The sequence below is a fragment of the Jaculus jaculus genome, chromosome 9 (assembly GCF_020740685.1).
Source record: "Jaculus jaculus isolate mJacJac1 chromosome 9, mJacJac1.mat.Y.cur, whole genome shotgun sequence".
NCBI classification, from domain to species: domain Eukaryota; kingdom Metazoa; phylum Chordata; class Mammalia; order Rodentia; family Dipodidae; genus Jaculus; species Jaculus jaculus.
The window spans coordinates 83,804,704-83,817,964 of NC_059110.1; the positions used below are offsets into that span (position 1 = coordinate 83,804,704).

General features: G+C 45.4%; 1 protein-coding gene across 1 annotated transcript in view; it reads right to left on the minus strand.

Moving 5' to 3' along the window:
- The window catches only part of Vps53 (VPS53 subunit of GARP complex), a 192,304-nt gene extending 180,684 nt beyond the window's left edge, over window positions 1-11,620 (minus strand). Inside the window, exons 1-2 of the mRNA XM_045158762.1 lie at window positions 11,451-11,620; window positions 3,317-3,397 (exon numbers count right to left, since the gene is read on the minus strand). Of these exons, the coding sequence (XP_045014697.1) occupies window positions 3,317-3,397; window positions 11,451-11,537 (168 nt within the window). The 5' untranslated portion in view covers window positions 11,538-11,620. The remainder of the gene's footprint in view (window positions 1-3,316; window positions 3,398-11,450) is intronic.
- Window positions 11,621-13,261: the final 1,641 nt, after the last annotated feature.

A 13,261-nucleotide genomic window follows, 5' to 3' on the forward strand; every position in this document is an offset into this window, starting at 1 on the left:
TAAGCCAGATGCACAAGGCAGCCCACGTATCTGGAGTTCTTTTGCAGTGGCTGTCTGCCCTGGCATGCCCATTCTCTGTCTTCCCTTCTCTCTGTCTCTCTCTTTCTCAAATAAATAAGTAAAGATTTAAAATAAACAAATAAATCTTTAATGTGACCTATTACACCATTTCCTTGGAGAAGGCTCTTTGCTCCCAATGTACCCAGCTGAGAGGTTTTTTTTTTGTTTTTGTTTTTGTTTTTGTTTTTGTTTTTTTGTTTTTCGAGGTAGGGTCTCACTCTAGCCCAGGCTGACCTGGAATTCACTATGGAGTCTCAGGGTGGCCTCAAACTCACGGCAATCCTCCCACCTCTGCCTCCCGAGTGCTGGGATTAAAGACATGCATCACCACACCTGGCTCAGCTGAGAGTTCTTTATCACACTGTGCTCATTACTCTCACTGGACAAGGTCTAATAGCACAGGGAGTATTTAATCTCTGTTAAATGTTGAGGATAGGACCTTGTATACAATCAACACCCAATAAATGTTAACTACTATTACAGTTGTAGTACAAGTTAGGACTCATTTAAAATATATAATTAATAATAATACAAACAAGTCACATAACTTATGCTTTACTTATAATCCATAAATGGTTAATTATTAAGACAGACTGGAGTGGCTGGAGAGATGGCTTTGTGGTTAAAGGCATTTGCTTGCAGGGCCTAACAGCCCGAGTCCAAGTCCCCAGTACCCGTGTAAAGCCAGATGCAGTGGTACGTGCATCTGGAATTCATTTGCTGCAGCAGGAGGCCCCAGCATACTCATTCATATTCTCTCTCTCTCTCAAATAAATATGTAAATAAATAAATAACTTTTGTCTTTCTTTTTTGGAGTGTGCCACTAAGCCCAGCTTATTTTTTATTTATTTATTTGAGAGACAGAAAAATGCAGAGAGAGAGAATGGGCACAACAGGGCCTCTGGCCACTGCAAATGAACTCCAGATACATGTGCCACCTTGTGCATCTGGCTTACATGGGTACTGGGGAATTGAACTTGGTCCTTAGGTTTTGCAAGCAAGTGCCTTAACCATTAAGCTATCTCTTCAGCCCCATAAATAACTTTTGAAAAAAAGAGACAGACTGGGGCTGGAGAAATGGCTCAGTGGTTAAAAGGGCTTTGTGCAGGCTGGAGAGAGCTTTGTGATTAAGGCACTTGCCTATGAAGCCTAAGTGCCCAGTTTCGATTCCCTAGAACCCATGCAAGCCAGATGCACATGGTGGCTCATGTGTCTGGAGTTTGTTTGCAATGGCTAGAGGCCCAGGCATGCCCATTCTCTCTCTTTTGTATAAATAAATAAATAAATAAATAGAAATTTAAAAAAAAATTAGGTGCTTTTTGCAAAGCCTGCTGGCCCAGGTTTAATGCCCCAACACCCACGTAGAGTCAGAATGCACAAAGTGGTTCATATGTCTGGAGTTTGTTTGTAGCAGTGGAGGACCTGGCACACCCATTCTCTATCTCTATCTCTCTCTCTCTCTCTCTCTCTCTCTCTCTCTCTCTCTCTCTCTCTCTCTCTCCTCCCTCCCTCCCTCCCTCCCTCCGTCCCTCCCTCTCTCTGCTTATAAATAAATAAAAATATTTTTTAAAGGACAGAATGTAAGCTCTATGTTAGTAAAGACCATATCTATCTTGCCTCCTTCTCCCCGCCCTTCCCTCCACTACAGTTTGAACTTGAAGACTCAAGACTCAAGCACGCTAGGCATGTACTCCACCATTGAACTATACCTCCAGCTCTACCAAATTAGCCAGAGTAGGAATTTTTTGTTGTTGTTGTTGAAATATGAGTGAATGAATTTCAGATTCTGCATGAGTCTCTACTTTCATCCTTTCAAGTACACATCAGGTGACAATGTGTAAGTGGTTCTCAAAATGCATGCTTCCCCTCCTGCCTTCACGGGGCTCTCAGACTCTCTCTGCTGCATTAGCCTCCTCACTGATCTTCCTGCCTCCTATAATTAGAATGAACTTCTTCCCCACCCCCCCACCCCCGTTTTCCTGGAAGACTTGCTGAACTGCTCAGTTTGCCAAGACTACTATTACTCCAGACAGCCACAAGCCTGGTTCCTTCACATCTATCAGGTCTTAATTTGAAGGGAATTAGCTCAGAGACAACCTCCATTTAGGATTTTTAATCTTCCTTCATGGAAGGAACCCACTCAAGCCACTGCTCTATGACCGTATCTGCTTTTCAGCAGATTATTAATCAGTCTTGATCAGATTTTTGTCTTCCTCTGTGCACTGGTGGAGACCTGCCATGTCTGCCGTTTCTTCTCAGTTCTTAAAACAGTTCCAGGCACTTAGATGTTTCATAACATTGATTTGAGTATGACCAGCTGAATGATCTTCAAGATCTGGCAGAGGATCTCTGAAGTTTTGATTTTCATAAGATGACGCCTTCTCTTGTTCCTCATAGCACTGTTCCTTTCATATCTACTTCACAAGCATTCAATAGTGTCTACCTCTAGGGCAACGACAGGATTCTTTGTTTGTTTGTTTGAGGTGGGTCTTGCTCTAGCCCAGGCTGGCCTGGAATTCACTAGGTAACTCAGGCTGGCCTTGAACTCAAACCTACCTCAGCCTCCTGAGTGCTGGGAAGGGGATTTTATTCATCTTTGCATTCTTGGCTCCTAGAAAGTTACGGACAACACATAGCAGGTGTGTCTGTTGAGTGGGAGAGTGAAAACCAAACAGAAGTCCAGCTGCCCTTCCCCCAACTCTACCACTTCTAACTCTTTAAGAATTAGAATTCAGCTACTGTAAGAATTCAAACCTGGGCTGGGAGTGGTGATGCACACCTTTAATCTTAGTACTTGGGAGGCAAAGGTAGGAGGATTGCCCTGAGTTCAAGGCCTCCCTTAGACTACATAGTAAATTCCAGGTCAGCCTGAGCTATAGCAAGACCCTACCTTGAAAAAGCAAAAATAATAAAAATAATAATTTAAACCTATCTGTTTAGGTAAATCATACAAAACAACATAAAACAGAGACTCTAAAACATCACATTTTGACATAGAGCTGAAAGTTGCTTTATGACTCAGGATTCATCCTTCCTGCCTCACTCCTACTTTTCCACTCTATGTTATAAAAATACTTGCCATTTTCCAATTTACTACACAAAATTTAGGGTAAGTGACTCTTAGAAATTAAGGGCACAATTCTAATATATGTTCATTACACACAGAATTCCACTCTAATTCAGCTAAACCAGTGTGTTAGACTTGAGTTGCATTAATCTCATTTGGAACAAAGGAAAGCTAAAGCTCTGTACTCACCTGCTCCGTTGGGAACAGGGTGTTGATATACTCAACAGCATTGAAATCGGCTTGATCCAGCGCATCCTGGCTTGGAAACACCTACACAGAAAAAGGGAGTTACTGGTCACACTGTACACCATGGAAATACATAATTACTTTGCAATTAAAAAGGAAATAAAATTATTAAAATGGACTGAAAATACTGTGGTCTTTCTATCTTGTTTTATGCATTTTTTTCTTTCCACCCTATTAGATGGCAAGTTTCCTGAAAACAAAAAAATTAATTTTGTTTTTCATTTTATAATATTTCATATCCAATGAATACTCAATAAAATATCTATTACAGGGCTGGAGAGATAGCTCAGTGGTTAAAGGCACTTGCTTGCAAAGCCTAATGGTCACATAAAGCCAGATGTACAAAGTGGCACATGCATCTGCAGTTCCTCTGCAATGGCAAGGAGGCCCTGTTGTGCCCATACACTCACTCTCTCTCTCTCTCTCTCTCTCTCTCTCTCTCCCACTCTCTCTCTCTCTCTCCCTCCCTCTCTCTCTGCTTCTTTCTCCCTCTGTCAAGTAAATAAATAAAATATTTTTAAAATGTATCTATTAAAGTAGACAGTGCAGTACAAAGAAACGGGAGAAGAGACAGAATGCAGTGAGAAGACAGATGCAAAATCTGGAGTGACACACCTTCAAGTCAAGAAACACCAATGGTTTCCAGTAACAACACAGACACACGGCAGAAGAAGCAAGAAGGAATTCTTCCTCAGAGGTGTTTTTTTTGTTTGGTTGGTTGGTTGGTTGGTTTTGGTTTTTCAAGGTAAGGTCTCACTCTAGCCCAGGCTGACCTGGAATTCACTATGTAGTCTCAAAGAGGCCTCGAACTCACCTCTGCCTCCCAAGTGCTGGGATTAAAGGCATACACCACCATGCCCTCCCTCAGACTTTTTGGAGGGAGGATGGCCATCTTGATATTTTGGGGGGGGGGTCGTGTTTGTTTTTGGGTTTTCTGAGACAGGGTCTCACTATGTAGCCCAAGCTAGTCTGGAACTTACTATTTAGCCCAAGTGCTGTATAACAAATTCCTCCAAATGGAAATAGTCCTTCATGAAAGGAGGAAGAGATTCAAAAGGTCAAGTATGGGACAGCTAAAATTTAAAAGATCACAGGAGAGCTGGAAAGATGGCTGAGCAGTAAAGGCACTTGCCTACAAAGCCAAAGGACCCACATAAAGCCAGATGCACAAGTGGTAATGCATCTAGAGTTCATTTGCAGTGGCTGGAGGTCCTGGCACAACCATATTCATTCTCATTCTCTCTCAAATAAATACAAATAAAAATATTTAATTTTTTTTAATTACAAGATCACTCCCCAAGGCTACAGGATCAGTAAACAACTGTTGAGAGGCAGACTCTGACCAGCATGTTATGGCAATTGTGTTTGAACTGAAATATTCTCTCCTATGGGGAGAAGTGAGACTCGGGAGGTCAACAAGTCTGGGGAGATGATATCAAGACTCCCCCCTAAGGCTGTATGAAGGTAAGTGCTTGGGGAGAGAGTCTCCAGCCAACAGAGCTGCCCGCAAGTCTTGCAGTGAGCCCCAGAGATGCAGTGTGCATGAGTCATCTCCTAGGCTGGGCTGGGCTTCGTGGTGATGCAGCTGCCTTTGAGTCACCCATGCTCCTGTGAACAACCCCAATAAACTCACTGGTTCACCAAAACTGGTTTTGGAGCAATCATATCTGGTTCTGTCATCAGTGCTCTTAATGAGGGTGAGCCGATGCGTGTTCCCAGCTCCCCAGGGAATTAAGTGTCACAAAACATTTGGCACCTGAACAGGGTCATGACACCAGGTTTCCCCCAAACTCACAATCTTCTTGCCTCAGCCTCCCAAATACTGGGATTGCAGTGATGTATCACAATGCCTGGCCCCTGCTAAGACTTCTAGATCCCAAAATGTGACAGAAATTTGCCTTATGCTGAAAGAAATGGGGAAGGGGTTAATAAAATATACATTAAGTAATTCTTTAGCTTTCTTTTGTTTTTGGTTTTCCATGGTAGGGTCTCACTCTAGCTCAGGCATCTCATGGTGGCCTCAAACTCACAGCAATCCTCCTACCTCTGCCTCCTGAGTTCTGGGATTAAAGGTGCGCACCACGTCTGGATTCTTTTCTTTTCACTATCTGTAGCTTTAACGTTTTGACACAATGAAAAGACTGTGAAAATGTGAAAAGCTCCACAGCTATCAATGAATTCCAAATATCAAGGAAAAGTCAGTAGATGCTATGTATTGTTACACTAAGATAGCCAATGACATGCTTATATGAAGGAAGCCTTGGTAATACACTTATGTGCCATGCACTGAATATTTATGTCTGTCTGTCTGTCTAGCTATCTATCATCTATTGTGCTGAAGATCAAACCCAGGGCCTCACTTATGCTAAGCAATCACTTTGTCATTAAGTTACATTCCTAGCTTGTATTTTAATAATATTTACACTTCAGGAACTATTTAAAAATGAAGAATAACATTCATATTGACAGAAGAAAGCCACCTGCTGAGAAATATAGCTAACTCCCCTCAAAAGTCTCAACTTGAAGAATATATAACAAGGTAGATAATAAAAGAGGCCAAATGGCTGGCCATGGTGGTACATGCTTGATATCCCAGCACTTGGAAGGTAGAGACAGGAAAAGAGCAGTTTAAAAGGTCATCCTTGCCGCCATGGTGATGCATGCCTTTAATCCCAGCACTCAGAAGGCAGAACTAGGAGGATTGCCATGAGTTCAAGGCCACTCTGAGACTACATGGTGAATTCCAGGTCAGCCTACACTAGAGTGAGACCCTACCTCGAAAAGCCAAAAAAGTATGCTATGTCTAGTTGTTTGCAGTATTTACTTGATCTTAGGACTACTAAAGTAAAAAAAAATAATAACAAAAGAGGGGCTGGAGAGATGGCTTAGCAGTTAAGCGCTTGCCTGTGAAGCCTAAGGACCCCGGTTCGAGGCTCAGTTCCCCAGGTCCCACGTTAGCCAGATGCACAAGGGGGCGCACGCGTCTGGAGTTCGTTTGCAGGGGCTGGAGGCCCTGGCGCGCCCATTCTCTCTCTCTCCTTCTATCTGTCTTTCTCTCTGTGTCTGTCACTCTCAAATAAAGAAAGAAAGAAAGAAAGAAAGAAAGAAAGAAAGAAAGAAAGAAAGAAAGAAAGAAAGAAAGAAAGAAAGAAAGAAGGAAAGAAAGAAAGAGGGAAGAAAAAGAAAGTCAAATGTTGCATGTTCTCTCATTTGTGGATCCTAGCTCCAAATGTTTATATTTGTATGTGAGTTGAAGTAAAAACTCAGTAGTAGAGGCCAGAACTAGAAAGGGTCCACGAGGGAGGGACAACAGGGGAGGACTTAAGGGGATGGTATAGTAGATACGTAAGTAAAAGGGAAGAATACTGGGGATGAAATGGTCTCAGTGGAGTCAAAAGAGGGGATGAAGGAGTGTAGGGGGTGGGAGGAAGGTTAATCAAAATTAAAGATGTGGGCTGGAGAGATGGCTTCGTGGTTAAGCGCTCGCCTATGAAGCCTATGGACCCCGGTTCGAGGCTCAGTTCCCCAGGTCCCACGTTAGCCAGATGCACAAGGGGGCGCACGCGTCTGGAGTTCGTTTGCAGAGGCTGGAATCCATGGCGCGCCCATTCTCTCTCTCTCCCTCTATCTGTCTTTCTCTCTGTGTCTGTTGCTCTCAAATAAATAAATAAAAAATGAACAAAAAATATTTAAAAAAAAATTAAAGATGTTATGAATAAACCACATGGAAACCTACTTCTTCACTAGCTAAGAATACATATATTTTTTAAAAAGGGGGGGGGGAGTAGAACTGGAGAGATGGCTTAGCAGCTAAGACATTTGCCTATGAAACCTAAGGATTCATGTTCAACTTTCCAGGTCCCATGTAAGCCAGACATGACACAAGCACGCAATGCCACACATGCGCTTAAGGGGGAGCACGTGTCTGGAGTGCAATTACAGTGGCAGGAGGCCCTCATGGGCCAATTCTCTCTCTCACATATACACACACACACACACATTTAAAAAAAAAAAAAAAAGGCCAGTCTGTGGCACTTGTCTCAAAAAAAAGGGAGGGGGTGCTAAAGAGATGGCTCAACAGTTAAAGCGCTTGCCTAAAAAGGCTAACGAGCCAAGTTTGATTCCCCACTACCCACGTAAAGCTAGATGCACAAAGTAGTGTATGTATCTGGAGTTCATTTGCAGCAGCTAGATGCCATGGCATGCCCATTCTTTCTTTCTCTTTTCCATTTCTTTCTGCTTGCAAATAAATAAATAAGACTTTCAGGGCTGGAGAGATGGCTTAGTGGTTAAGGGCACTTGCCTGCAAAGCCTAACACCCTGGTTCAATTCCCCAGTGCCCACATAAAGCCAGATACACAAAGTAGCACAAGCATCTGGAATACATTTGCAGTGGCTGAAGGCCCTGGCATGCCCATTCTCTCTATACCCTCTCTGTCTGTATATCTCCCTCTCTGATTGTAAATGAGTAAATAAGTATTTGTTTTTTAAAAAAAAGATTATTTAAAAAAAAAAGAGAGCAAGTCTGGGCAGAAGTACCCTGAGGAGATGGATAATGCTGTGCCCAGAAGCCATATGCTGTAGTAAGAAAATCTCAGTGCCAGGAGTGGGATACCTCCCAGCAAGCTGTTGGCTAAAGAGGTCCATGATGACCCCAAAATATTACAACCCATTGCCAAACTCTTGGTTGCCCATCAGAATTTGATGGTCAGATCCTACTGCTGAAGATTCCACATGGTTGAACTGCAGGTCACTCAGAAATCAAGCTGTGCTGAGCAGGAAAGCTCCTCTCTATTGACTAGCTGTCAGGATGCTGGAAAGAGCTATGTAGGCTTTGGGGAGAAAAAGTCATCATAACCAGCAGTGGATCCTGTAAATAGCTGGACAGCCAGGACAAATACACCAACAGGTATAACAGTGGCAAGTCTGTTATGGGGGAAACCAACTGCTCTTTAATTGGACTTGAGGCCCCCTCCACAGGAGAGAATTCATGCTTGTTACTGAAAAACCTATGGCAGGGGAGGTCATAAGCCCTAGGGGGAAACGAGTACTACTGTTCAGTTAAATGAACATATTACGCCCACCAAACTGCCTTCTAAGCACTTATGCTTATGTCAATATATTACTGCTACTACTCTCACTTGTTTTTTTTGTCTGTTTTGTTTTTAGGTAGGGTTTCACTCTAGCCCAGGCTGACCTGGAATTCACTACGTATTCTCAGGGTGGCCTTGAACTCACCTCATCCTCCTACCTCTGCCTCCCGAGTGCTGGGAGTAAAGGCATGCGCCACCATGCCCAGCTTACTCTCACTTTTGATTAGAGAAGACTGTCTTTTCGGATGGTGGTGACCACTGGGGTGACTCAAAACACACCATATTACTGAGAAGTAACAGTGGAGGGTTCGGCACTGAGACATCTCTATTACACCCTCCAAGGTTCAGGGACCATTGCAGAAGAAGTGGAAGAAAGAATGTAAAAGCCAAAAGAAGAGGAGGGGTGCTTTGTAATACTGTCTTTCAGACACAAAGGGGCTGTGATATTCATGACTTCACAGTGGCTGATGCTACCTGCCTAATAGGAGAAAAGAATGACAACATCAAAATAGAAAATAGAGAAAAAAAGAAAACCAAAAAAGTAGAAGATAGACTAGCCAAAAAGAAGGGATTCAGTGGAGAGGGGATTTAAGAAGGAAATAATGGAGATGGGAGGGGATTATGATCCTGTTATATTGTCTATATATATGGAAGCTGTCAATAAAAGTTAAAAAAAAAAAAGCCGGTCATGGTGGCACATGCCTTTGATCCCAGCACTCACTCCAGAGGCAGAGGTAGGAGGATCACTGTGAGTTCGAGGCCACCCTGAGACTACGTAGTGAATTCCAGGTCAGCCTGAGCCAGAGTGAGACCCTACCTTGAAAAAAAAAAAAAAAAAGTTAAAAAAGAGAAAGAAAAAATTCTCAATTCACCTTGATATGAAGGTATCTGCTTATTAGCTAAGAACTCAAACATTTTCTTTACAAGAAAAGTATGATGTGAAAATCTGGAGTCAAACAATAATTGACTTTGTTGTTTCTCACAGTAGAGCCCACTAGGTCAAAAGAGCAGATGAAATATATGTCTTTTTTGCAACATAAGGATGTGGATGCTGAAGTAGTATAGCCTGATGCCCAAGGGTCCCATAGACCTATAAATGGGACAACACAAATGCATGATTTAGTACAGTGGCAGACACAAGATAAGTAGTAATGACCAATATATGCTGATTATTAGTAGAGGTAATGTTTTACTTAGAAGAACTTCCCAGTGATCATTAAATGAAGGATAACCCTCCTTTTCTTTCTGCCCAACCCCTCACTGAGAATTGAACCCAGGTCATGGGGCAAGCCACACAAGTGCTTTACCACTGAAGCTCTATCCCCAGCCCAGAATCCTCCTTGTCTTAAATTCTAACCCCCTATCAATTGCTTTATAGGAGAGTTTTCTCCCTTTATTAAGCATAAAACCCTTTACAAGAGCTTAATTCACCACTCCTGATACTATTACCTTAAATTTTTAATAGGTCTGAAAAGGAAATTTAGTCAACTAAAGAGTTCTGCAGGCCTGTTGTGATGGCACATGCCGGTAGGATATTGCTGAAGAGGCAGAAGCAGGAGGATCAGGAATTCGAGGCCAGCCTGGGCTACACAATAGGGCTGGAAAGATGGCTTAGCGGTTAAGCACTTGCCTGTGAAGCCTAAGCACCCCGGTTCCAGGCTCAATTCCCCAGGACCCACATAGACCAGATGCACAAAGTGGCGCATACATCTGGAGTTCATTTGCAGGGGCTGGAGGCCCTGGCGTGCCCATTCTCTCCCCCCCCCATCACTCTCAAATAAATAAATAAAAATAAACAAAAATTTTTTTTAAAGATTTCTGCAGGAGCAGGGCGTGGTAGCACACGCCCTTAATACCAGCACTTGAGAGGCAGAAGTAGGGAGGATCGCTGTGAGTTCAAGGACACCGTGAGACTACATAGTGAGTTCCAGGTCACCCTGGGTTAGAGTGAGACCCTACGTCAAAAAATCAAAAAAAGAGACAGAGAGAGAGAGAGACAGAGAGACACACAGAGAGAGAGTTCTGCAGGGAAGAAAGTACTTTTGGGGATTTTCTTCAGCATAACCCAAACTGCAGGAATCCTTGACGTTTTAATTATGATATAGGGTCATTTTCCAACATCCCTTTGTCCTGAAATTCTCTTGGCAGTTAAAGGTACTTGCTTGTGGGCTGGAGAGACAGCTTAGTGGTTATGGTGCAAGCCTGAGAAGCCTAAGAACCCAAGACCGATTCTCCAGGTCCCACGTAAGCCAGATGCACATGGTGGTGCATGCATCTAGTTTGCAGTGGCTAGAGGTCCTGGTGCGCCCATTCTTCCTCTCCCTCTCATTCTCTCACTCTCTAATAAATAAATAAAAATAAATTTTTTAAGTACTTGCTTGCAAAGCCCAGTGGCCCAGGTTCGATTTCCCAGTTACCACGTAAAGCCAGGTGCACAACGTGGTGCAAGCATGTGGATTTCGTTTACAGCATCAAGACGCCCTGGAGCACCCATTCTCATTTCCTAATTCATTCTCATTTATTCATCCTTTCCCTCTCCCGGTCTCTCTTTCTCCTTGCAAATAAATAAAAGCACTTAAAAAGAAGAGATAGTCTCCCCCTGCCAATTCTAGAGAGACGGAAGCAATAAACAGGTAAATGAATGAAGCCCCCAGAATCTGAAGTTGACATTCCCAGGGTCCCTCCCTTCTTTGGCGTCCAACCTCTCAAAGAAGATCACAACCTCTTTGCCCAAACCCATCGAGGAGCGCCAGCTGCCAAATGACGGTCTGGGTCTAGGGCCTAGAAAAGGGCGCTTTCCGTGCCCCGAGGGATAAAGCCCCATTCCCAGCTCCACCGCCCCTCAAGCTTTCGCCTCCCGCGCCCGGCCACTCCCCCGCCCCCTTTCCACCTAAGGGCCGCTTTCCCCGCCGCCCGTCGGCGCGTCCGGGACACCGACGCGGCCGTGCGCGGCGCCCCGGCGAGGGGGCGGGCCGCCCGCTCACCTGCTCGATGGCCAGCTGCACCTCGGGCGTGAGCTGCAGCACCGACTCCAGCTCCTCCACGAACTCCAGGTCCTCCTCCTCCATCATCCCTCGTCCCCGGCAGCCCCTGCCAACCCCGCTCGGGCTCGGTCACCCACGCCGAGCCCACGAGCGTAGCCCTCCGGCCGCGGCGCTGCGGCAGCCAGCCCGGCACTTCCGGGAGCCCGGGCACTTCCGGGAACCGGGGAACCCTGGGATAGCGGAGGGCCGCGCTCAGCCGGCTCGCCCCTCGCTCCCGCCGTGCCCCGGCGGACCTTGGAGCCGCGCGGCCCCAGCTTGCCCTCCGCGCGACGGCGAGCGCCCACCCGGGCGCGTCGCTCCCCCGGGGCGCGGCCACCGCGGGGGTCTCGGGACAGCCTGGCCGCGCCCGGGCAGCTTCGCGACGGCCGGGCCTGCCACCCCGCGGGCCGCGGAGCCGGCTCTCCCGCCCCCGGTGGGCGCGCTTGGTCAGTGGCCCGGGGTGTTTCCCTGCTCCCCGCGACCCTGCCTACTGCGGCAGGCCGTGTAATGACCCCAGCTGGCGACGTTGCACCCAGGCCGCTTGCTAGAGATAAGCTCCCCCGTGTGCAGGGCCATGGGGCAAGAGTTCTCTGCGGGTGATTGAAGCCTCCGCGATAGAGTAAAATTTAAAAAACAAAATACTGAAAGCCGGGCGTGGTGGTGGTTCACGCCTGTTTAGGCCACCGAGGGCTACAGAATTGAGTTTCAGGTCAGCCTGGGGTAGGGTGAGACCCTAACCCAAAACAACAATAAAAAAAATACATATAGGGCTGGAGAAATGGCTTAGTGGTTAAGCGCTTGCCTGTGAAGCCCAAGGACCCCGGTTCGAGGCTCGGTTCCCCAGGTTCCACGTTAGCCAGATGCACAGGGGGGCGCACGCGTCTGGAGTTCGTTTGCAGAGGCTGGAAGCCCTGGCGCGCCCATTCTCTCTCTCCCTCTATCTGTCTTTCTCTCTGTGTCTGTCGCTCTCAAATAAATAAATAAATAATTTTTAAAAAAATACATATATATTTAAGAGCCGCGCGTGGTGGTGCACGCCTTTAATCCCAGCACTGGGGAAGCAGAGGTAGGAGGATCGTTGTGAGTTCTAGGCCACCCTGAAACTACATAGTGAATTCCAGGCCGGCTTGGGCTAGAGTGAGACCATACCTCGAAAAACAAAAACAAAAGATTTAAGCAGTGCTTTAATGCTGGGGAAATGTTTACTTTTAGAGGCTGAATAATTATTTGGGGGGCTCTAAAATCTGTTTACAGGCCTAAGGAGCTGGACAAAGTACCCCATTTGTCCTCCTTACTCTATATTGGATGGGGTGAGATTAAGTACTAAAAGTGCTATGCAAATTCAAGCTGGTAATACAAGAAATATTAAGATGTCCAGCTTGTATACATCACAAAGAAGCAAGATCACCCTGTGGAACCACTTTTCAGACGCTGAAACAACGAGGGAGTTGCAGGCAAGGGAAGGCCTGCTTTACCAGTTCAATGCCATGAAACCTGTGATGGAGAAGTCCCTGACCCCATTAAGCTACGTAATAGTTACCAAAGTTGCTTAAAGAAAAGTAGAAACAATACAATTTGCTTTTTAGGAAAAAAAAAAAAAAAAAAAAAAAAGCAGGGGCTTGTTGGAAATGGAACTTTCTTTCTTTCTTTCTTTCTTTCTTTGAAAGAGAGGCGGGGTGGGGGGAGGGGGTGGGGGGAGGTAGGCAAAGAGAAAGCATGTCAGGGCCTCCAGCCACTGAATACAAACCCCCCCCCCATCTGGCTTACATGGG